The sequence below is a fragment of the Peromyscus maniculatus genome, chromosome 4 (assembly GCF_049852395.1).
Source record: "Peromyscus maniculatus bairdii isolate BWxNUB_F1_BW_parent chromosome 4, HU_Pman_BW_mat_3.1, whole genome shotgun sequence".
Classification (NCBI taxonomy): domain Eukaryota; kingdom Metazoa; phylum Chordata; class Mammalia; order Rodentia; family Cricetidae; genus Peromyscus; species Peromyscus maniculatus.
The window spans coordinates 134474181-134500166 of NC_134855.1; the positions used below are offsets into that span (position 1 = coordinate 134474181).

Consider the following 25986-nt stretch of genomic DNA (forward strand, 5'->3'; position numbering starts at 1 on the left):
CCTGGAAGTAGATGAATTGGTTTCTTTCTTAGTGATCTTGGGCCAATTAGCAATTTCCTTCATACTCGGTTTTCTTCTCTGTATAAAGTAATAAAACACTTACTATCTTATAGTATGCCTGGTGACAAGAATCATCAGGGATGCTAGTTTAAAAAAAATCCAGATTCCCCTGGAGCACACCACCCTCTCAATACTGGGGATAGAATCTTGGTCCTTACCAATGCTAGGCAAGTGCCCTACCAGTGAGCTATATCTCTACCCTTACAGCATAATTCCTAACCGGGCAAACGTTAGTTGGAAGTACAGAAGAACTTTTATATGCTTAATCAAAACAAAACACCCCAAAAATGCAGGGTTTCACCGTGTAATTCCAGGTGGCCTAGAACTCTCTGTCTCTGTCTGGTTAACCTCGAACTCCCAGAGATCCAGCTGTCTCTGTCTTCTCACCAGACCTGAGGCTTGTGGTCTTCGCTGGCTGACTAGGGAGCTCCTATCTCTGCCCCCAGTACTGGCAGGTCTACGTCAGCTTTTACGTGGAGGCTGGGGATTCAAGTCCCTGTGCTTACATGGCAAATGCTCTTACCCACTGAACCATCTTCCCAGCCCAGAATCTTGATTTTTTTAGTAAACTCTCCCAGCACATAATGCAGAATATGGTCATGTCAAAGGTACTTTAAAAAGTGCAAGTGACTTCCTCAATGGTTTCCTTACAAGGAAACAGGCTAAACAATAGTGGCAAAGAGGGATATTATGGGGTGCTTAAGTAGTGCCTCTGACTGTTTGCACAGCCTATTAATTCTCACAAACACTTCTCAGGGAGGTCGAGGATAGGCTTAGATGCACTTGCCTTTGGAGCCTGTCCTGGATCTCGCTCTGTAGACTAAGCTGGCCTCAAACTCACAGAGATCCACCTGCCTCTGCCTCCCAAGTGCTGGCATTAAAGGCGTGGGCCACCACTGCCCGGCTTGCCTGGGTTTCCTATCTTACATGCAGCTTCATTGAAGCATCTGAAAAAGGTAACATGGCATTTTTTTTTCCCTCATCGTTTTGTGGCAAGGATTAAGAAGTATGCTTTTCATTTTTTAGAACTCCTGCCGCGCTGGCACTGTCAAGCTGTCACCCTTCTAAGAACGCCCTGTCAAAAGGTGGAGAAAGTTAGACTCAGTGTCTAACTCCGGAAGGACTGAACCGGCATAGAGATTCCCAAATTGTGATTCCTGCTGTCAGTAGTATCACTAGAGAACTTGCTAAAAATGCAAATTATAAAACACTCCCCACCCCATCCCAGATCTACTGGCGGTGGGGGCTCAGCAGTCTGTTTTTAAAAGCTGTTCAAGAGATTCTAAGGCACACTAGAGTTTGGTAACAGTCTTTAGAGGTTCTGGCGGGTGGGGGGTTGGGAGTGGAGAGGAGAAGTGTCAAAAAAAAAAAGGAAAGAAGGAAGAAAAGAAAGACGTAAGGACAAAAGTAAGAAAAGAAGGAAGAAAAGAAAGAAGCCTTGGCGATGTAGCGAGCAAGGCTGGGACCACTTCACCTGGAGGTGAGGAAAATGATATAGCAGGCTGGCACGCAAGGCCTGCTGGGGCCTGTAGTCCCGACTGCGCCTTAGGGGACGCGCCTGCGCACTGTGTGCGATCTCGCTCTAGTCGCTGTAGTCGGGGCTCGGGACCGGCTGCCATCTTAGTGGAGGGACTGAGGAGTCGTCGCCGCCCCGAGTCCCGGTAAACACCCGCGGGCGGACTGGGGGGCAGGTCTGTGGTTCGGAGGGAGCTTGGGTAAAAAGGGCTGGGGGATGCGAGCGGTAAGGAGTGCGGCGCGCGAGTCGGGACCCAGAGCCGAGGCTGCTCTTCCCGCAGCCGGTGTCCGTGGGGGGCGCCCGGAGCTCCGGCTGGTGGTGGCCCGAGCCGGGCGGCGGGTGGGTCAGCAGGACGAGGCGAGCTGCTAGTGCCTGGCCTGGGCTCCCCGAGCCGGTGGCCCCATCGAACCCCAAGTTGGGAGAGAGCCGAGGCGCGGCGGACGTGGGCAGGGTCCAGCCCCGCGCCCCGCTGTCGCGCCGGGGGGCTCCTCTCCCGCGGCCCGGCCTACGCGCGGGGCCCGGTGGCAGCGGCCCGCCCGCGCGACGTGGCCCTTGGAGGGGCGGCGGCCGGGCCCACCTGCCACCTGGCAAGCTCTCTCGAGACTTTTCCAAGCTCCCACTCGCGGAGGACCTTCTCCCTTGGCTGCCTCCCCTTCTAGCCTCTCACTCCCCTCCTCCCTCCATTGTCCCCACTCACGGTGGTCCCGGCCCAGGCCGGCGCCGCGGACTTTTGCAGACGTGGAGCTGTCACTCACTGCCCTTCCTTCCGAGAGCGTACTTTTCTGTAGCCAAGAAAAAAAGTAGAGGTGAGCGTATTGTTGGAAGGGTCGAAGCCGGATCAGGACATGACTTTAAAGTAGAAGGCTCGAGTTTTGAGACATAGTTTCGGGCTGCAGCTTCAAAAGAGAAAAAAAAAAAAACATAATGAGGGTCAGCGCACCCGAAGTAGTCCTTGGGCCTAAAGTTAGAGATGTGTCCAGGTGAACTTGCAAAAGTACCCGAAACTCACGATGCTCCAACCATTTGTTTTCTTGATTGTGTTTAGAATGCTAATCTTGCTGAATTTTCTGCTTCTCTTTAACAGCTGTAGTGAACTTGTTCTGAAGGGAGGGGCGGGGAGAAAAGAGTGAGGATTTTGTTTTTCCTTTCAAAGTTACAGAACACAACCTAGCCACCCATCATTATGCTCTTAAGTGCGTTGCCTCTCTTGCATCCGTGAGATCTTATGAAAGCAGGTAAAGGCCATGTATGTTAGTTGGCAACTGGCTTGGTTCTCATCTGAAATAAAGTTGTTTTTTGTTTTTTTGGGCGGGGGTGGGAGGGTGGGGGGAGGCAACTTTGATGAGATTCAGCCTTCTGTATCACAGGTTTACTTTAAGGCTTAATTTTCCAGGTTTTAGAAAAGATGAAATTCTCTTTTGAACAGTGATTGTACTGTGTGTATGTGAGTTTATGAATTCAGACTTTAGAATAGACGTCAACAAGGATATAATATGAAACCAAAAGCAAGTATTCTAGAGTTAATAATTCTTTTAAAAATATTTAAAATAATAAATATATTCATTTAAAAAATAGCTTTACATTCATTAAGAGACAGGCTGACCCATGGTCCCAAAATTTGTCCATTAGCATAATTACAGAGCCTTTTGTTTGTTTTTGTTTTGTTTTGAGACATGATCTTGTTATATAGCTCTGGAATACACTGTGTAAACTTAGGCTGGCATCAGACTTCATCCTGTCTCCCTGTCTCTGCCTCCTGAGTTTTGGGATTACAGGTACCTGTCACAACGATGGGCTCAGGAGGAATTTTGAGATTTGTTTATTTGTGTGTTCGTGTCCTGTCATGACTTGGAGGTCAGAAGGTGTTTCCTCCTTCCACCCTATGGGTTCCGGGGATCAAACTCAGGTCAGGCTTGCATAGCAAGTGCCTTTACTCAATGAGCTCTTCTGCTGGACCAGGAGAGATTTGGGGTTTTTTTGAGACAAGGTTTCTCTTTGTAGCCATGGCTGTCCTGGAACTAACTCTGTAGCCAGGCTGGTCTTGAACTTACAGAGACTGCCTTTGCCTCATGAGTGCTGAGATTAAAGGCGCACACCACTACCGCCCAGCTCAGGAGAGATTTTTAAAAGTAGAGCATGCAGCTCAGTTGGTAGAGTGCTTGTTTACCATATACAACACCCAGAATTTAAGTCTCAGTAGTGTTGGGAGGTGAGGCCAGCCTGGACTACTTGGGACCATTTTGGAAAAAAAAGGGAGATGCTCTCAGGTTTCATTTTTGAGATTGATTTGTAGGTCAGGATTGGCTTCTACCAGTTTATTTTGAAAATATGCATCAGGTAGGTGGGATGGGCTTGGGAACTGCTAAGGCAAACAATAGTATGGCTATACCAAGAACAGCTCAAAAAGCTTTGAGATAGAAGAGGAAGTGGAAGAGACCAGTGTGAGAATTATTGAAGGAAGTGGCAAGACATGTCTATGAGGGCCAGGCTTGGTGGTGTAAGAACTCAAGGTCAGCGTGGTCAACATAGTGAGTTCCAGGCCAGCCACAGCTACATAGTGAGACCAAAGACTTGCCTCTGCATCTGAAGCTCTGTCTAAAGCATCGGTCCTCAACCTCTTTGACAAACCACTGTCTCTAAAAATATTTGCATTATGATTCATAACAGTAGCAAATTACAGTTATGAAGTGACAATGAAATAATTTTCTGGTTGGGGATCATCACAACATGAGGGACTGTGTTAAAGGGTTGCGGCGTCGGGAAGGGTGAGAACCGCTGCTCAGGAGGATGAGTAGGAGCGTGGCAGAGGTGAACAAGGCTGTATGTCAGTTAGGTCCAGTGTGGGAGAGAAGGAGCTCAGTGAGCAGGAAGCAGAGTGGGGAGCACTGTGGAAAGGTAAAAGGGGCCAGTTCTAGAAAACTGTAAGTTCAATGCTAATAGTTTTGAGTTTTATGTTAGAGAAAAAGGTTTTTGGGAAAGGAAGTGATGTAAGTTGGTGTTTGTTTGAAGAAGATGGCTGTGGTGATAAAAGGGAAAGGGGGAAAGTGACAGTTGCAGAAGTCCCCCTTGTAAGTGATGGAGGCTGCTGGCCTTGGCGGTGGGACTGACCTAGGGGTTGGATGGCTCATTTTGCTAATACCATGTAATACTATGCAATACTTTCAAAAATGCCGTGTTTTTTGATAGGATTGTTTTAGGGCTGGTCTGGGTAAAGGGTTCCTTTTCTCTTAGAATATGGTCATTAGCATCTTTGAGTAATTAGAGGCCCATCAGATGCACTTGGAAGAGAGCTTGAGTTCTGAACTATGTAACTATCAGTACATCGATCCATGTTTGCTTAATGTGTTTTCCTTCTAGTCACAGAAACGGGTACTTGAGCTTCACAGTTGGAAGAGATTGTCTGCTTTATAATGGCAAATGTGTTGTAGGTTGTAGGCCAACAGGGCTTAGAAATAGCTTCTGGAAGTACTTACTGTTCGGGAGGATCCAGGCCAGTCTATGCTTCCATGTGAGAGCCTCACCCCTCCCCAACCAAAACAGTGGATTCTGGTTGTGTTAGTTCTCTAGGGAAGTATGTTATGATTGAGGACTGGTATCTCTAGTGAACAGTTATCTAGTTAAGTAGTCTGTATGTATGTGTACATGCACACAGATGCATATGCAACATACATGCTACTACACTGGCCCAGTCTCTAAGTTTTCTGTTTTTGTTTTTGAAGACAGGGTCTCAGTATGTAGACCAGGTTGGTCTTGAACTCACAGAGATCCATTTGTCTGGTATACATAGCTAGTTCCAGGTGAGTCAGATATACACAGTGAGACCTTGTCTCGAAAAGAGAAGAAGAAAAAAAGATAAATGAAGAAGAAAAAAAGGTAAATATTTTACATAAAACTTGTTAAGAGTCAGAGCTAGAGCTGGAACCAAATGTTACAACTCTGGTAATCCATTTTACCAAAGTAAGTGTATGCCGCTAAGAGCATCTGTTGTCAGATGAGGAAAAAAATACTTCTGGCCTATGCCTATTTATTGTTTAGATAAGAGGTTAATGAAGAATTATAGCCTAGAAATGAGTTTAGTTTACTTGGTTTGACTCAGGAAATCGGGTTAGTACTAACAGGAAACGGCCAGTCTCTGGAGGCTCCCGTCCTTTCTTGTGCCTTACCTCTCTTAGTTTGAGGATTGGTTCCATTGTAAGAACTAAGGTCAAGTATTTAAGTTTGTTGTTCTTTCTGTATTTACCGTGCTTAGCCAAATTGGGTTCATAATAAGCATTCAGGAAAGACATGTTAATTTTTGTGCTGTAAATGATGCTGATTTTGAGCAGTATAGATCAGTAAAGGGATTCATCCAGTGGAATGGTGGCCTTCCCTGGCTGAGAGGTTTGTCCTCTGACAATAGCAGTTGCAGCTGTTCTTAGGAGTAGCAGCACTAATGAGAAGCTGCCCTGGCCTGCCCCACCTCCAGTCTGGTAGTGACCACGTGGAAAGAAAGCTGCTGCCAGCTGAGCTCTTTTGCTGCTTTTTGAAGTAATGATACTCAGATAGGCAGTGCTTCCCTCGGCCTGTGTTCCTGTCCCTAGAGCATCTGACTTGTAGGAATCGACTTTACAATGACCCTTATGGAGAGGATATGTGTATGTACGGCCATCCTGATTTGCAAATGTCCATCGTATCCAAGTGGATATTATCCCATACTGTTCATGAGTCATTGCCCCAGAAGTTCTATTCTATATAAAAAAATCTTTCTTGTGGATTTTTTCTTTTTTTGAAGGCTTTTATGCTGGGGCAAATAAAGACTTTTTTTTTTGAGATTCCCAAGGTCATCATGGATCTGTTTAACCAGAGTCCTTTGTTAATGGACCCTTTTTCTCTTTCAGGTAACATGCATTTCACAGTGGCCTTCTGGAAACAACGCCTTAACCCAAAGAAGTGACTCAGCCAGTGAGAACTTCAGGTCTGGTGACATTCTTGTGAGAGACATTTGGGGGCAGGATGGAGCAGAGGGCAAGTCCTGGTCACATAACTGCTGTGGAGAGCTGTGTAGGAGAGAATGGTAGTGGTTAACAGCAATTGGCTTTTCTCACTTGTGCTGTGTTATAAATATTTTATCTCCTTAAACGTGTCCAAACATACACAGGTGATGATTAAGAAGTATAGAAGTTGCCGGGCGTTGGTGGCGCACGCCTTTAATCCCAGCACTCAGGAGGCAGAGGCAGGTGGATCTGTGAGTTTGAGGCCAGCCTGGTCTACAAAGTGATATCAAGGACAGTTAGGGATACATAGAGAAATCCTGTCTTTGATTGTTTGTTTTTCAAGACAGGGTTTCTCTGTTTAATCCTGGCTGTCTTGGAACTTGCTCTGTTGACCAGGCTGGCTTCAAACTCACAGAGATCCATCTACCTCTGCCTTCTCAGTGCTGGGATCAAAGGTGTGCTCTGCCACCACCGCCGCCACCGCCGCCACCGCCACCACCACCAACCAGCGAAACCCTGTCTCTGGGACCAAAAAAAGGGAAGAATTAGTAAGAAGGCAGCATAGTATATGGTGTAGAAAATAGAAAAGATCTGAGCTCTGGTTTGATTTTGCATTGACAATCTATGCAACATTTGGTAATTTTTTTAGTCCTGCTGGCCCCAGGTTATCTATCTTCTATATAGATAGGTTAATTCTTTTCTACCTCCCTGGGGTTATTATGAGGACCAAATAAAACAATACATATTAAATTTTCAGAATCGAAAATAAGAGGCTGGAGATGTAGTTCACTTGTTTGCCTAACATGCATGAAGCCCTAAATTCAATCCCTAATGCTGAATTAATTGGGTGTAGTGGTACAAGCCTGTGATCTCACTACCATCAGCAAGCAGTTCAAGGTCGTTTTTGGCTACATAGTGAATTTGAGGCCATCCTGGGATACATGGAGACCTTGTCTGGAAAAAGAGGAAAGGAAGAAAATAAATTCATAGCTTAAGACATCTGGTCCTATAAGATAGGATAAATTTGTACTATTATTATAAGGAAAAAATTACAAAATAGACTCACTTTAAGAAGCCAAAAAAGAGGCTGGAGAGATGGCTCAGAGGTTAAGAGCACTGGCTGTTCTTCCAGAGGTCCTGAGTTCAATTCCCAGCAACCATAGTATCTCATAACCATCTATAATGAGATTTGGTGCCCTCTTTTGGTGCACAGGCATACGTGCAGGCAGAACATTATAAATAATTCTTTTTTGTTGTTGTTTGTTTTTTTGAGACAGGGTTTCTCCATGTAGTTTTGGTGCCTGTCCTGGATCTTGCTCTGTAGACCAGGCTGGCCTTGAACTCACAGAGATCCGCTTGCCTCTGCCTCCTGAGTGCTGGGATTAAAGGCGTGCACCACCACCGCCTGGCAGAGCATTATAAATAATTCTTAAAAGAAAAAAAAAACTGGAAAAAAAAATGTCAAGAAAGAATAGAGCTGTGGGTGGTGGCACAGGCCTTTAATTCCAGCACTCAGAATGCAGAGGCAGGTGGATCTCTGTGAGTTTGAAGCTAGCTTGGTTGACATAGCAAGCTCCAGGTTAGCCAGTGTAACATAGTGAGACCCTGTCTTCTTAAAAACAACAGCACAACCCAAAAAACACAGAAGAGAAAAATGGGTGGGGGAATGAAAAAATATATGTAAAATGAAATAGTGAGGATGAAAGTGAACTATTAGGTAAGGAAATTGAAGAGGGAATTTTGGGATATATGCCCAAAGGAATTATAGCAACTGTCTCTGAGAAATACCTGTACTGCTGTAGGTTTGTTGGCAGTATTATTTACAGTAACCAAGATAATAGAGACATAGACATGTCTGTTGATAGGTAAATAGGTAAATGTGAACTATATGTATTTTATATATATATAAATATATATATACACACACACACACATACACACATATATAATGTGATGTATATGTGTAGTGGGAAATACTAGTTGGCCCTAAAATAGAAGAAAATCTGCCCATTTGGTATAGCATAAATGAACCTGAAAGACATTATGTCAGGTAAATTAGTGATCTCACTTATATATAGAGTAAAGTCACTCTTAGACATGGAAAGAAGGGTGCTACCAAGAGTTAGGTATAGACAATGGGGAGATGCTGGTCAAAGGATACAAACTTAAGAGTTAAAAGATGAATAAAATTTTAAAGCCTGTTGGACCAAGTGGCTAATAAATGTAATCCCAGCTCTTGTAAGACTGAAGTAGGGAGCTCGTGAATTTGAGGTTAGCCTGGGCTACCTGGTGAGACTTTCTCTCCCCTTCAAAACCCAGTAATAATAAGGGACTTGAAATCCACTAAAAGAGTAAAATTTGAGCTGTGGAAATGGCTTGGTGGGTATAGTGTCTGCCTTCCAAGCATGAGGACCTGAGTTTAGGTCGCCAGAACCCACCTAAGAAGCCAGGCACAGTGGCATGTGCCTATAACTCCCGCACTGGGGAGTATGGAGCAGAGACAGACAAATCTCTAAATTCATTCACTAGCCTGCCTAGAAGAGTCAGTGGGCCTCGGGATCAGTGAGAGAGAGACCCTGTCTCAAAAAATAAAGGTGTAAAACTGAGGAGCGAGCTGGGCAGTTGCTTTTGGAGCTCAAGTCATGTAGTTGTGTTAAAGGTGCTCTTCTGAGTACTTCCTTTTCTTTTCCTCCATCTCTTCCAAATCATGCTTCCCTTGCTACTCTGGGCTTTCTCACGCTTTCCTTTTTTGTTGTTGTTTGGTTTTTTGAAGTTATAACTCCCTGCCTGCTTTTATCTGTGCTGTACTTGTCCACCATGTGCCTAACCTCCATTGCTGAACATGTTGATTTAAATGGCATTCCCTTTGCTCTTCCTCTTTGTCATTTCCCTTCTGACAGCTGCTGAAATTTGCAGCTTGCCTGTTCTGGGGTTTTTCTTTTTAAATTCTAAAAAAATTGCCCTCAGGCTTAAAGATAGAAAGCAAGCAAGCTGACATCTGTCTACCTCTAGTCTCTATACTCATGTACACAAAGTAAATATATCATATACCACATACATGCATGAGTGAGCACACAGGCATACAAATACACACACACACACACACACACAACACACACACACACACACAGCACTACCAGGGAAACGGGGCAGCAAATATAAGCACTTGTTGAACAGCCTGATGACCTGAGTTAGATTCCTAGAACTCATGCTGGAAGGGGAGAACTGATTCCCAGAAGTTGTCCTCTGACCACCATATGCACACCCACACTCGCACATATGCATACCCAATGATAGTACATTTATTTATTTATTTATTTATTTATTTATTTATTTATTTATTTATTTATTTATTTATTTATTTAAGAAAGGCTGGGCACTGTGGCACACTCTTTCCTTTAATCCCAGTACTTGGGAGGCAGAGGCTGGCAGATCTTTGTGAGTTCAAGGTCTACATAGTAGGCTCTAAGACAGTCAAATCAAAGCTGGAGGACCCAGCGTGAAAGGCTATCCTTGTTTACATAGCAACTTTGAGGTAGCCTGGACTACCTGAGATCTTGTCTCAAGCACGCACGCACGCACGCACGCACGCACGCATGCACACACCCACCCACGCACCCACGCACCCCAAAAGAAAAAGAGAAGAACGAAAGAATGGAAAAGGAAAGCGAGCAGTTCCTGAGGATTAGTGTCTCCTACCTTGAGACTGTTAGTTGCCAATCATCATCATCATCACCATGTCTTTTGGCTTACTCAGTCATACTTTGTCTCCACTGTGAGCATTAATATTATTATTCTCTCACCCGTGTGACCTTTTGATTTAGTTTGTGTTAACTTGTTGCCCTATAAATGCTTAAGACAGAACAAGGCTTTGGTTGGCTTGTGTAAAGAAGTCTCATTTGCTGTAATCAAAGGCGTGTTTAACTATGCTCTTTATGACAGTTATGGAGAGGAAGGAAATGATGTGATTTGTGAAAGATAATAGATAGGAAATGGGTACAAGGGAGAGAAGTTCAGTGAGATTGCAAAGTTGTTTCAGATTGTTAGAAGGCATGAAAATGAAATATGTAGATTTTAAAAGGGGGGAAAAGGCGCTGTCTGCAGTAAAGAAGCAAATCAGCTTCCATTCCTTCCATGATAGCCTATCTTACCAGAAATAAAGAAGTTTCCTAGAAAAGAAATGTACTGGGAAAGATTGTTTCTGTTTCCAAATATCTTCAAATGTTCCTCAGAGTAGCCATTTCACCCAGCTCAGAAAGCAGTTCTTTTTGGAAAGATACCTGGGAGACTTGTGTTATAGTTTTTGTATTCTGTAATCTTAGGCAGTTGATTTAAATCTCTCAGAGTCTTATATCCACCACTACCACCACCACCACCCCCCAAAAAAAAAAGAAAAGATAAGATGAGGCAACTAAAGCTGGCCTTAAGCTGTGTAGCTAAGGATGACCTTGAAGTTTGATCCTCCCAAGTGCTGGGATTCCAGGGGTGTCCCACTCTACCCCTGTCTACTGAACGTTTGCCTGTGACCTCTCAGAGGGCTTCTTGTCTACTCTCTGATTGTACTTTCATGTGCTAAGTCACTACTTTTTTAGGGCTTTGTTGACATCATGATGTAGGACTGGTATCAGTAACATAAGATTTTCTAATATTCACTGTTTTACAAATGAGAAGCCAGAGCCAGCTGTAATCCCAGCACTTGGAGGCAAAAGCAGGTGGGTATCTCTAAGTTAAGGCCAGCCTGGTCTGCCTGGTCTACATGGATAGACCCTGTCTTAAAACAATAATAAAAAAAAATGAGAGGCCATGTTGTCTTAACTTCTGCTTTAAACTTTGGCACAAAGACTCGAAGGAAACAAAGCATAGAAATGTTAGTGGGTTTTGTTCTTTTTTGAAAGAGGGTCTCATGTAACCTAAGCTGGCGTCTAAGTTGCTATGTAGCTGACACTGGTCCTGCACTCATTAACCTACTGCCTTTACCTCCCAGTGCTGGGATTACAGATGTGGACCACAACTTTGGCTTAAATTGATAACTGGAGAGATGGCTCAGAGGTCAAGAGCTCTGACTGCTCTTCCAGAGGTCCTGAGTTCAATTCCCAGCAACCACATGGTGGCTCACAACCATCTGTAATGAGATCTGGTGCCCTCTTCTGTATACATAATGAATAAATAAATCTTTAATATTAGGTCCCAAGGGTTACTCAAATATAAAATTCCTCCTGCTTTTTAAAGTTTTTGGGTTTTTTGTTCAGGAAAACAAAGCTACTTGCCAGCAGTCACACTTCAATAAAATAAATATTATTAAAAGGTTGTGTGGTATTGAAATTTAAGATGTTTATCTCATATTTCCTGGTTTCTTTAAAATAACTGAATATATTCTAAGTGCCATTCTGCTAAGTACCAGCCTGGGCTGTATTTAAAAAAACATAGTGAGGTGTGGGTCTGGGAGTGTAGGTAGAGGACTACTGAGTATTCACAAAGCTTTTGGTTTGGCCCTAAGCATGGCAGTGATTCTAGCATTCAGGAGGATCAGAAATTCATGGTCGTTTTCAGTTATATAGCAAGTCTGAAACCCCTGGGTCAACATGAGACCCTTCTCAAGAGAAGAAAGGAAGAGAGAAAAGCAAGAAGAAAAAGCAGTGTTTGCCAGAAAGAAACTTGCAATTCTCACATCTAGAAACATAACCCTAATATTTAAATACCTTTTTATTCCAGAAAAGAGCTGCATTTTCATACCCTACCATTTATAGTAAGAACTGCATATTGAGCTTAGTCACAGGCTAGCATTGTCTTGCTTGCTTTCTGGTTTTGTTTTTGTTTTGTGTGGTTTGTGTATAGTGAATGTGTACATGTGTGTGTCTGTACGCAAAGGACAGAAGAGGACATCAGGTGTCCTACGACTGTGCACCTTATGCCCCAGACATAGAGTCCCTTGCAGATCTTAGAGCTAGCCTGGATGCCAGCAAGCCCCAGCAGTGGTCCCCCCTGTGCCCCTCACAGCACTGGTGTTTGAGGCATGGTCATACCTGGCTTTTATGTGGGTGCTTGGGTTTGAACTCAGTTTCTCATGTTTATGTACAGCAACTGTTTTATCCACTAAGCCATCCTTCAGCCCCACAATAAGGTTGTCTTTTGAGGAAGTAGATATTATTTTATTGGGTTTCACATTTTATGAGAGAAAATTTTTCTTTTCCTTGAGACAGGATTTCTTTGTGTAACAACCCTGGCTGTCTTGGAACTCTGTAGACCAGGCTGGCCTTGAACTTAAGAGATCCCTCTGCCTCTGCCTCTCAAGTGCTGGGATTAAAGGCGTGTGCCACCATTACCCAGCAAAACTTTTTTTATTGCATGTATTTATTTGTGTGTCGGTGGCGGATATGCTCCAGTGCATGTGTAGAGGTCAGAGGATTACTTACAGGAGTCTGTTCTCTCCTTCTACCCTGTGAATTTTGGGGATCAAACTTGAGTTGTTAGGTTTGGCAGCAAGCATCTTTATCTGTTGTCTACATTTAGGTAAAGTATGTTGCTTCTTAGTCATTAGTGTAAATAAGGACAAAGCTCTAAAATGCAATCTTGATAACAGGAAAGGACACTAAAGGTTTGCATTATAGAGACTAACTGCTTAGAGTTAGGGAGACTGGGGTTTTCATATACTGGCAGTGTGACCTTGGCCAAATTGTTTAACCTGTTTGTGCCTTAGTTTTCTCAACTGTAAATTAACACATGCACATGCACAACCTTAACTGACATCGGTAGTTTAGGAATACAGTCTTAGGGGTCTTGCCTCTCCTTGAACCAGGCTTGGCCCCACGTTGGGCGCCATTTGTAGCTATAGTTTTCCTGGTCCTGCCTGGCCTATGGTCAGGACAAATCTCTCTCACCCGCCAGTCCCACGGCTGCTCAGACCAAACTAAGTAAACACAGAGACTTATACTACTTACAAGCTGAATGGCCGTGGCAGGCTTCTTGCTTTCTGTTCTTATATCTTAAATTAACACATTTCTATTAGTCTATAAGTTGCCACGTGGCTCATGGCTTACCAGTACCTTACATCTCACTTGTCATGGCGGTGGCTCTCTGCCTCAGCCTTCCACTTCCCAGAATTCTCCTCTCTCCTTGTCCTGCCTATACTTCCTGCCTGGCTACTGGCCAATCAGTGTTTTATTTATTAACCAATCAGAGCAACACATTTAACATACAGAACATCCCACAGCAGAAAGTGTGCAGTGCCATTTGTTGTTATGGGTTGCTAGCATCCTCTCACCTTTGCTTGTCTTTTAGAAAAACCTCAACTTTAAAAGTTATATTGGATCAGAAACCTTTCTAGGGAGAACTTCATAGATTTGGGTGTTTGGAAGAGCTAGGTAAACATTGAAGTCTGTAATGACAGACCAGATGGAGACTTTTTGAACTTGGGAACTCATGTCCTTCTAAGGGGCAACTGTTTAGGTAGCCTTGGCTCATTATTATTACTAGTTATTATTTGTTTGAAACAGAAACTCGTGTTGTAGGCGGGCTTTGTGCGCCCCACATAGGAAAGAATGACCTTGAACTTTAAAAATTTTATTATTTGAGCCGGGCGGTGGTGGCGCACACCTTTAATCCCAGCACTTGGGAGGCAGAGCCAGGCGGATCTCTGTGAGTTCGAGGCCAGCCTGGGCTACCAAGTGAGTTCCAGGAAAGGCGCAAAGCTACACAGAGAAACCCTGTCTCGAAAAACCAAAAAAAAAAAAAAAAAAAAAAAAAAAATTTTATTATTGTGTAATGGTGGGGTCATACTCTAGTGGAGGTCAGAATATGTTTTGTTTTGTTTTTTAAGTAATTTGTTTATTTTTATTTTATATTCATTGGTGTTTTTCTTACATGTATATCTGTGTGACAGTTGTGGGTGCTGGGAATTGAACCTGGGTCCCCTGGAAGAGCAGCCAGTGCTCTTAACCCCTGAGCCATCTCTCCAGCCCCCAGAATATGTTTTAGAGTTGGTTCTCTCCTTCAGCCATTACATGGGTTCCAGGTATTGAACACAAGCTCTGAGGCTTGTGCAACTAGTGCTTTGTAGTAAGTACCTGAGCCACTCACCAGCTCCTATGACTTTGAACTTGTTGATCCTCTACCTCCTGAGAGCTGAGATTATACATTGTGCATCACTTTGTGGAACTGGAGATCAAACCCAGGGCTGCTTACATGCAAGGCAGGAACTATACCAACTGAGATACATCCCCGTCCTTCTGTGTTCTTTTTGAGCCAGGATCTCACTTGGAAGCCTAAGCTGGCATGCCACTCATGGCAATCCTCCTTCTCCAACCTGTCATGTGCTATGATTACAAGCTTGAGCCACCACACTCTACTTTTAAAATTTTGAGACAGGGTCTTACTTTGTAGTCCAGTCCAACCTTCAATTTGAGAGTCATCAACTTTATTCTTATGAATGGGATTTGGGATTGATTACAGGTCTGCGTGCTACTGTGTCCAATAGGCTGGGATTATAGGAATGATCCACTACATCTGATTTATGTAGTGTTTCGGATCCAACCCAGGGTATTATGCATTCTAGACAAACATTCTACCAACTGAGCTAGGTTCGTGTGTGCTTCCCCACCCCCACCCAAGGTTTCTCTGTGTAGCTCTGGCTATCCTGGAACTTCTGTGTAGATCAGGCTGGCCTCAAACTCAGAGACCCACTGCCTCTGAGTTCTGGGACTAAAGGTGTTTGCCACAACACCCTACTTTAAAGGTTTGTTCTAAACACACACATCTACATGAACATACACACATAAACCACAAAACAAAAACATCATAGTAGGTGAAATTATACACCTGCTATTTAGCCTGGTTTGGATATTCCACAATATACACATACTTCAAAACATTTTGTATGTTTTAAATGCATACTTTTTTTTTTTGTTTGTTTTTGTTTTGTTTTTTTCCAGACAGGGTTTTTCTGTGTAGCTTTGGAGGCTGTCCTGGAACTTGCTCTGTAGCCCAGGCTGGCCGAGAACTCAGAGATCCGCCTGGCTCTGCTTTTCGAGTGCTGGGATTAAAGGCGTGCGCCTCTACCGCCTGGCTGAATACATACTTTTTTTTATTAACTGAAATACTTGAGGTTTTAAGAATACCCACAAATGTACTGGTTATAAAAATTAAAATGTTTTAAGATTAGAAAAATAAATTGTGAAATATAAGTAACAAAGTCCTGGGGACATGGATTCAAGTTATTCTGAATGACCTATTCCCAAGTAAAGGAGTTATATGAGGGTTTTTTTTTTTGTTTTGTTTTGTTTTTTTCGAGACAGGGTTTTTCTGTGTAGTTTTGGTGCCTGTCCTGGATCTCACTTTATAGTCCAGGCTGGCCTTGAACTCAGAGATCAGCCTGGCTCTGCCTCCCGAGTGCTGGGATTAAAGGTATGCGCCACTGCTGCCCAGCCTTACATGAGTTTGTATAACCAATAACAAAGACATGAATCAACATTTAATACATACGTTGATGGTTAGTAGGTATGTGAGCTACTGCAAGAGGGAAAGCTCTCTTATAGATTTGAAATTCTTCTTTTTTTGTTTTTGTTTTTTGAGACAGAGCTGGCCCAGAACTAGACAAGGCTGGCCCAGAACTCATTGTGTAGATCAGGCTAGCCTTGAACTCATAGAAATTTGCTTGGATCTGCCTGATTGCTGGGGTTAAAGGCATGTACTACTATGCTTGGCCGGTCTTTTTTTTTTTTTTTACTTTTTATTTTTTGAGGTAAGTTCTCAGTATGTAGTCCACTCTGACCTGTAGCCTGGGCTGGCCTCAATTTTGCAATCTTCTATGTCCATCTCCCAAGTGCTAAGACTACAAGTGTACAGCACTGTGCCTATCAGCTGTTACAGCGTTCTCAAGTTTAGTAGGGGGCAGTGGTTTACTAAGCTTACAATACATTCCTCAAGTTTTGCCTATGTCATAAGAAGTGGAACTGCTGCATTCCATGCAGTTTTTAATGTTGGGAGGGAGATTCAGTACCTTGTTTTCTACAGGGATAGTTCTGTTGTACATCCCTGGAACTGTGCACTGGCCTTTCATCTTGTCTCGGTCATGCCAACATTGGTGTCCTCCCCTTTTATTTTTCCCCACTTGATTTTTTTGAGACAGGGTTTCTCCGTGTAACAGCTCTGGCTGTCCTGGAACTCACTTTGTAGACCAGGGTGGCCTCAAACTCAACAGAGATCCGCCTGCCTCTGCCTCCTGAGTGCTGGCATGGGCTGCCACTGCTTGGCTACTTTTCCTCTTAATCATAGCTGTCTTGATGGTTAAAAAATGGTATTTTGTGATGTTTAAGACATTTTTCTTAAACATCTTTTTATGTACTTTCACGTATTTTATGTCTTTTGGAAAAATGTCTGTTCAAATTAAGTGTTGACTATAGGTGTGGTATATGTGACATTGGGGCTCAAACCTTGCACATGCTAGGATGAGCTAGCTGCATCCTCACCCAGCAGGGTCTTTTATTTTTAAGGATTTGTGGGTATCAAGAGATAATCAGAAACAAGAACTTCTTGAGAGCCAGAAATTGAACTTGATATAATTTTACACAAGCTGTTTGAAGCATCTGTAGTGTTGCACTAGTTACATGTCTCTAATACACACCAAATCCTCTAAAGCCCCGTAGTGAATGAGTCAGTCAGAGCCAGAAACAATGGGTAACAGTAATTAATACTACTTCTCTAATATTTAATTTTCTGTAGTGTTAATACTACCATTTTCTAGAATGCTGTTTGGGGAATTGGGAAGAAATTGCCAATTGGAACATTAGGTGCAAGGTTGTATTAGTTATTTCCTGCTTGCTGTGACAGAACACCCTACAGAATAGCTTAGGAGAGAAGTTTTGTTTTGGCTCACCCTCTACAGAGTTGCAGTCCACTGAGGCCATGAAGGCACTGGAGCAGAAGTTTGAAGAAGTTTGAAGGGCCTTGGCAGTCAAGAAGTAGAGGGGGCTGAGGGGATGGGTGGGCTGTTACACTCCAGGGTGCTCACCTCCACTGCCCGCTCCTCCCAGATGTCCCATAACCTCCCCAATCAGTGCCATGGGCTGGGGACCAAGTGTTTAAACACAGCCTGGGGGGGGGGCATTTTATGTTTAAACTATCACAGATTAATGTTAAGTGTTAGATTCTATTGCCAAGTTAAGCTCTTTTCATTGTTATTGAACCTTGAAAGTTGCAGCCCCCGTTTCTCTGTCTTGTAACATGTGAGCTATGCTGATAATTCGCTAGAAATGGCAGAAGGGCTTCCATGGATCTGAGATGGTTTGTGGTGTTCACAGCCAGGGTTGCATTACTGTGGGGAAAGAAGGTGGTTTGCATTTTACCTCCCAACCTTGAGTGGCTTTAAGTTTATTCCCTTCTTTTGCTGGGAAAAGATGCAATGTATATGTGTTCTTGGAGCCTTTGATTAGTAAATATAGGCTTATATTAAAGTATTTCGAATTTTTCTTAAAGTAGGCTGAGGTATATAAAATTATGTTATTTTTAAAAATAAACCAAGCATCTTAATTGTCTAGAAGTAGAAGGCATACTTTGAAATAAGGTGATAAATCTTGCTTATATGACAAGATATTACTGAGTTACTTTGGAAAATGTATCTATATTCCTCTGCATTTTTCTCTTCTTTGCCTTTCAGGAAGATATTAAGGTTAGTTTTCTCTCTGGCATTATTGCAGCTCTTCCTTTCTACATTAGGCATTTTGTGTGTCACATAATAATAAATATAATAATAATAATAAATGTTTCTCAAATGATAAATATTAAGAATTGGCCCTATTTTAAGATTCTTTCTAATTGACATATTTATAGGGAATAGATTAGATTTAGATTAAAACTGATATTTCCACTAATTCTGGCACAGTGATTTACCAGGTAAAGTTGTAGATTTCCAACTACTACAGTTGATTGTGAAGGCTTAAAAAAAAATCATACATGCCATTTAGGAGGCTTTTAAGTTTGAGATCAGTCAAGTCTACATGACTTTGAGACTCTGTCTTTAAAAAATTATACATGCACTCGGGAGGCAGAGCCAGGCGGATCTCTGTGAGTTTGAGGCCAGCCTGGGCTACCAAATGAGCTCCAGGAAAGGCGCAAAGCTACGCAGAGAAACCCTGTCTTGAAAAAACAAAAAAACAAAAAAACAAAAAAACAAAAAAAAAAAAAATTATACATGAAAAGTCATTTTACCTCCATAGGAAATTCATGCAGAGGCATTCATCTGTTTACCTTACAAATTTTAGAGCTATGAAATGGAAGCAGAGTTGAAATTTAGTTTAAAAATTCAGTATTGTGAGGGTTGGAGAAATGGCTCTGTGGTCAAGAATTCTTACAGAGGGTCCAGGATTCTTACAACCTTCTGGTGCCCTCTTCTGACTCCTTGGGCTTCAGGCATACATGAGTAAAAATAAAAGTAATACTTTATTAAAAAAAAAATCAGTGTCGGGCAGGGCGGTGGTGGCGCAGCCTTTAATCCCAGCACTTAGGAGGCAGAGGCAGGTGGGTCTCAGTGAGTTTGAGGACAGCCTGGGCTACAAAGTGAGTTCCAGGTCAGCCAGGGCTACACAGAGAAACCCTGTCTCAGAAAAAGAACGAAAGCAAGCAAGGAAGGAAGGAAGGAAGGAAGGAAGAAAGGAAGGAAGGAAGAAAAGCTTCCTCAGTTCAATTTCTAGCACCCACGTCTGGTGGCTCACAACTACCTGTAACTCCAGCTCTTGGGAACCCTACACCCTTTTCAGGCTTCCACCAGTATCTCCTCACACATGGCATTACACTCACACAAACAGATACATACACATGAAGAAAAATAAAAATAAATCTTTCAAAAAATTCATTGTCAAGGAGGAGCAGCTAGAAGAAATGAAAAGCTAGATTATAAAATGAAAAGGGCCGGGTCATGGTGGTACACTGCTTTAATCCCAGCACTGGGGAGTCTGTTAGTTCAAGGCCAGCTTGGTCTACAGAGTGAGTTCCAGGGAAGCCAGGGCTACACAGAGAAACCCTGTCTTGAAAAACCAATAAGTAAATAAAGTGAAAAGAACTTTGGAAAACATAAGTTAAAACATAAGCATCAGACATGTGAGTGGAAAGGAGGCACTACAAAAAAAGAATGAATCTTAGATCTTCCCAAGATGCTGAGGAGGGTTAAGGGTAATTTTGCTTTTTCTTTTTAATCTTGATTTATTTTTATTTAATGTAATGAATGTTTTGCTCGCATGTATGCAAGTATACCATGTGTGTGCAGAGCCCATAGAGGCCAGAAGAGGGCATCCAATCTCTTGGAACTAGAGATACTTATAAGCTGCCATGTGGTGCTGAGGACTGAATCTGGGTCCTCTGCAAGAGTAGCAAGTGATCTGAACCATGGAACCATCTCCCCAGTTCAATTTTGATTTTTTTTTTTTTAATTATAGAAACAAGATTAACGGCTTTTTGTTTTAGACAGTGTCTCACTGTATATCCTTGGTTGGCCTGGACTTACTATGTAGACCAGCCTGGATTTAAACTCGGAGAGATCCACTTGCCTCTGCCTCCTGGGTCCTAGGTCCTGGGGTTAAAGCCCGTGGGTTTGCCACCATGCATGGCAATAGCATGTTTTTGCTTATCACATTTGGAATATAGTTTCACTTCCTTAGAATCAGCCCTATTAAGATTATAGTATATTTATCTTTTCTGTATACACAGTTCTTGAATTTTTTTTTTTTTTTTTTTTTTTTGGTTTTTTCCGAGACAGGGTTTCTCTTGTGTAGCTTTGCGCCTTTCCTGGATCTCACTTGGTAGCCCAGGCTGGCCTCGAACTCACAGAGATCCGCCTGCCTCTGCCTCCCGAGTGCTGGGATTAAAGGCGTGCGCCACCACCGCCCGGCCCAGTTCTTGAATTTTAACAAACACACAAAGAAGCTCTTTACTTCCCATCTTTTGTATTTATTTCTCTCCTTTTAACTGCACCTCCTAAGAAGCACTTGTATTCTGCTCCAGCAATTTTGGCTTTTTGTTTGTTTGAGACAGGGTTTCTCTTTGTTGCGGCGAGCTCCTCGAGGAAGAACGACCACCATGCGAGGATTCTTCTCAGATCACACTTTATTGGAGCGCCTCTTGATTAAGGGAGAGCGGGAGGTGAGGGGCCCCGAGGACTAAACTGCAGCTGATTATATAGGGAATCAGGCAAACGTGCCGTACTGTGATTGGGTCCCGCCAGAATGCCAGCACGTAGAGCCACGGGATAGGCTGAGGACATAAGGCCAATTACCATACTCGTGCATCATAGCCAAATATGGAGTTGTTTACAGCTAGGCTACCAGGAAGCCAGCGCCATCTTTGAATAGCGGCTCCCTACACTTTGTAGCACTGACTATCCTAGAACTCACTCTGTAGACCAGGCTGGCCTCAAATTTACAGAGATCCTCCTGCCTCTGCCTCCTGAGTGCTGGGATTAAAGGCGTGTGCCATTACCCCCTGGCTATGCTGCTTTTTAGTTACAGTGTTTTGTTTTTTTTTTCAATTTTGAGTTTTTAATGAGTGTTAAGTATGTATCTCTTATGTAGGAACACACACACACACGCAAGAATAATTAAAGAGGTCATGAATTTCAATAAGAGTAAGGGGAGAAGTTACATCGGCAGGAGGTTGGAGGGAAGAAAGAGGAGGGAAATGATGTAATTATATTATAATCTAAAATAATTTAAAAAACAGAATATTATATGAGGCTGGTTCTTGTCTATCATCCCAGCCCTTGGGAGCCTGAGAGGAGGATTGCCATGAGTTTGAGGCCAGCTTGAACTAAAATCGGAAGAGAATGTTGTATAAATAGAAGTGTGGGATATGGGTGTGTTGGTTTCCTAGGTCTGCTGTAACAGTACAAGCTGGGCGTGGTGGTTCATTCCTGCAATGCCAGCACTTTGGAGACTGAGGAAGGAAGACTGCTGCAAATTTGAGGTCAGCCTGGACTATAGAGTGAGACTTTGTCTTGTAAAGCCAGAAACAAACACCCCCCACAAATTACCCCAAAGTTGGGGGGAGGTTAAAAATGACAGAATCTTAATCTTGTACAGTTTAACTAAGAGTCCAGAAGTCTAAAACAGTATTTTAACCACTCAGAGAAAAAAATCTGTCATTGTGTGCCTTTCCTAAGGTTTTGCTGGTTGCCAACAATCTTTGGTGTTCCTTGTCTTGTATATGCATCTTTCTCATCTGTGTCTCTGTTTCTGCACGGTATTCTTCTGTGTCATCGTGTTATCTGCACTCTGTGCATGTCCCTATGTCCGAATCTTCTCAGAATTAAGACCCAGCCTAATCCAGTATTGGATTGTGTCTGCAAAGACCCTACAAGAACAAAGTCACATTTTAAGATTGAGTGGCTAGAAGGTGCACTATTTAACCCATTTTCTACGGTGTTGGACACACACACACAATGCTGGGGCTTCCTTCTAGGACCTTAAGCATGTTGCTGGAGTTTAAACCCAAAGCTTTGTGTGTGCTTGGCAGTTGCTTTACCACCAGGCTATTGTCCCAGCCCTGGTACCGTTTTAAGATGTCCTGTCTGTCTGCCTACCTACCTGTCAATCTGTTGCTCCATTGTTTTTGAGACAGAGTCTTACTGCGCAGGTCGAGCTCTCCTGACTCAGCCTGCTGATTGCAGGTTGGGATTATAGGCTTGTACCGCTGTGCCCTCCTGAGGGTTTGTGGGTGTACTTATGTAAAAGTGTGCGTGTGCATGTGGAGACCAGAGTCAGTGTCTGGTATTTCTTCTATTGTTTTTCCCCTATTCCATCTCCACTTTTTTGAGACATGGTCTCTTTCTGAACATGGAGCCCACCAATCGGCTACACAAGCGGGTAAGCAAGCTCATGTGATTCTCCTGTCTCTGTCCATGCTACTCCTATTTTTATGAGGATACTGGAGGTTGATCTTAGGTCCCTATGCTTGTATATCAACTGAGCCTGCTCCCCAGTGCCTCCCATCCCCAGGTGATGTTTTTATTTATTTAATTTTTACAGGTTTTCAGTGTTTTTTGTGGTACTGGCACTTAAGCAAGTGTTTTACATCTGAGTTATGCTTCCAGACCCAGGGTAACAATTTTTTTTTTAATGTGTGTATGTGTGTGTGTGTGTGTGTGTGTGTGTGTGTGTGTGTCTGTATGGCAGTGTCAGAGGGCAGTGCAGGTAGAGGTCAGGATAATTATTGGGAGTCAGTTCTCACTTTCCACCTTGTTGAGGCAGTCTCTTTTGTTTCTGCTGTTCTGTTATGTACAGGCTTCTGCTTATGCCTCAGCTCTCAGTATTTGGGAGGCTGAGGCAGGAGGATTGCTGGGATTTCAAGGCCAGCCTGGATTACATAATGAGTTTCGGAACAGTGTGAACTGCCAAGTGAACAGGGTTGGAGAGATGGTTTGGTGGTTAAGAGTGCTTGCTGCACATTTGTGAGGACCTGAGTTTGGATCCCAGCATCTCTGTAACAAGCTGCGTGCCCTTGCCTGTGTACCTGTAACTCCAGCACTGTGGAGATAGAGCCCGGAGGATCACTGGCACTTGCAGTCTGCTAGCGTAGCTGAGAAGCAAAACAAAACAAAAACACAAGCTTCAGGTGCAGGGAGAGACTCTGCCTCAAAGGAATAAAGCAAAGAGTGAGAGAGGATGAAACCTTATGGCCCCTGTGATCTCCATGCATACATATGCCCGCATACACAAGTGTGTATACACTAAACATACATGTACAAAATTAGACAAGCAGTTTCTAAAAAAAGAAAATAAACAAAGCTTATAGTCATCATTTTACTCTAAACATGTTTTTTTTTTTATTACTTCTGAGAAGAAAAAAAAGATATTTTTTCCATGTTCTTGGGGAGATGTAAACAAGTGTCTACTTACCCCAGATAGGGGGCCAACAATAGATAAAAGTACAGACACCACTGAAGTCCAATTTAGTGAACCAATGAAGTTTTATTGGGGTTACTTATAGGAGTATGGGTGAGGGTACTTACAGGAGCAGAAATGCCCCAAAGATGGCTGCATCATCAAAAGCCACCCCACCATGGGAGACTACAGATTGTGAACTTCGGAAACCTGGAGCTTCCTGCACAGCTTGCAGGCAGCTGCCAGGGTGGAGAGTTTTTCTCAGCAGCGCTGCTGGCCCGAGAGTCTGTCTCTAAGCTGTCTTTCAGGATGGAAGGGTTTAGTGATAGCCTTTTTTTCCCCTCTAAGGTGGAATGTTTTGTTTTGGAGGAAACTACTCCACAACAGTAACTATAATAGTATAACAGTATTATCACATCCTGTTAAAATTTATATTTGTTTTTTTTTTTTTTTGAGACAGAATCTTACTACATAGCACTGGCTGACCTGGAATTCACTATGTAGGCAAGGCTGGTGTCCAGCTTCTGGAGATCCCCAGTTAGTTGTCTCAGAGTTACATTGGGTTGTCTCTTTAGGCTTTTTCTTTGTGGAAGTCCTCTACCTCTTATATAGTTTGGGATGCTCACATTTTGAGGCATCTGTGTCTGTTTTTCTGTAGATTGTTGTACATTTGGATATAATCATTTCTTTATTACTGGATTCATGTTAAACAGTTTTTGTCAAGAATGGTAGATTTCCATAGCTATTCTATGTAACTTACTGCGAAACTTCGTTGCTTCACTAACAGCTGTTCATTATTTTTACCATGTTTATGGGTCAGAAAATGGGAGCAGCCTGACTCAGGACTATGCCTCGGCTTCTTGGTATGGCAGTCCTTGTTCAGCTTTGGTGTTGGCTGGGACTGGATCTGTGCTTCCATGTCCTTCCTCGTGTTTGGTAAACTGGTGCTGGCTCTTAGTGGGAAGCTTCAGCTCCTTTTCCCTTAGGACTGCTTGAATTCTTCATGGTGTGGTGCTGGCTCTTCCTCAGCAAACAGTCCTGAAAAACAAGACACAATTCTTATGATGTAGCTTTGGAAATAACTTTACCTTTGCTTCCGCCATATTCTGTTGATCACAGAGGCCAGCATTCCACTGTGGGAGAGGAATTACATCAGCTCTTGAAGGAAGGCTTACTGGGGCTCCCTTGGAGGTTGTCTACTACAGCTCATAAACTTCTAACAAACTGAAAGTCAAAATCTGTTTCTATATTCTTTCTGTCTTAATTGTGCCTGGATTCCAAGGGTACCAAACATTCATTTCTTCTCCTGTCCATGAATGTGTTTTGTCTTTACAAGTTTCAGTACTTACTCAACAATAGATGGCTTTTGATTTGTTTACTTTTTAGAAACGATTCTTAATTTATTTCTATTTTTAATTATTTGTCTGCATTTCTGTGTGTGACTGGTACATTTGAGTACATGACTGGTACATCCATGATGCCCTTGGAGGTCAGGGGTGTGGGGTGCTTGGAGCTGGACTTACAGACAGTTGTGAGCCACCTTGTGTGGGTGCTGGGACCTGAACTTGGGTCCTTTTCAGTACTGGTGTCCACTCTCAACTGCTGAGCAGCCATCTCTCCAGCCCAAAAGTTGGCTTCTTAGATAAACATTTGTTGTTGTTGTTGTTGTTTTCACTTACAAGGTTCTCTACTTTTCATTGTCAGTGATACTGCTCAGTTTTCTAGGTTATTTATTTATTTTTTTCTTTCTTTTTGGTTTTTCGAGACAGGGTTTCTCTGTGTAGCTTTGCGCCTTTCCTGGAACTCACTTGGTAGCCCAGGCTGGCCTTGAACTCACAGATATCCGCCTGCCTCTGCCTCCTGAGTGCTGGGATTAAAGGCGTGTGCCACCATGCCCAGCTCATATTTTGTTTCTAATATTTATTACTAATGATAGAACAAGAGCTCATTCCTTCCATTGACTTTTATTATATTCATTCATTCATTCATTCATTCATTCATTCATTCATTGTGTTCTACTGTGCATATGAAGAAATCAGAAGGCAACATGTGAGAGTGTGTGTGTTCCCTCCTTCCAGCATGTGGACTTCAGGATCAAATTTAAGTTGTAAGGCTGGGCAGCAAGTACCTTAAGCTTCTGCCTCCCGAGTGCTGGAATTAAAGGCGTGTGCCACTACTCCTGGCTCTCCATTGATTTCTGTAGTTGGTTTTTAACTTTTTCTTTTTGAGATTAGAGTTTCATGTAGCTCAGGCTAGCTTCTAACTGGCTATATAGCTAAAGACGACCTTGAACTTCTGATTCTTCTGTTTCCACTTCTGGAGTCCTGGAATTACAGTTATGAATTACCATGCCCAGGTGTAGCTGGAAGTTTCTCTGGTCCTGCCCAGCCCCCTGGGACCTGTGGTCCCACAGCCAGTTATAAAATAATTACTCAAAGGCTTATATTAATTACAAACTGTATGGCCTATGGCTTCAGCTACTGGCTAGCTAACTCTTTCATCTTAAATTAACCTATTACTGTTAATCTATGTTTTACCACATGGCTGTGGCATTACCAGTCTGCTGGCATGTTGC

General features: G+C 43.0%; 2 protein-coding genes across 2 annotated transcripts in view; one reads left to right on the plus strand and one right to left on the minus strand.

The window, feature by feature from the left end:
• Positions 1 to 24514, minus strand: LOC143272659 (uncharacterized). Its single transcript, XM_076568432.1, has 4 exons — positions 24500 to 24514; positions 2270 to 2358; positions 1535 to 2228; positions 1 to 78 (listed from the first exon to the last, which is right to left on the minus strand). Exons 1-3 carry the CDS (start codon positions 24512 to 24514, stop codon positions 1643 to 1645), a joined length of 690 nt encoding a protein of 229 aa, XP_076424547.1. The 3' UTR covers positions 1 to 78; positions 1535 to 1642.
• Positions 1616 to 25986, plus strand: part of Itch (itchy E3 ubiquitin protein ligase) — a 112092-nt gene continuing 87721 nt past the window's right edge. Inside the window, exons 1-2 of the mRNA XM_042276563.2 lie at positions 1616 to 1721; positions 6454 to 6530. The gene's annotated coding sequence lies outside the window, so the exon portion shown is untranslated. The remainder of the gene's footprint in view (positions 1722 to 6453; positions 6531 to 25986) is intronic.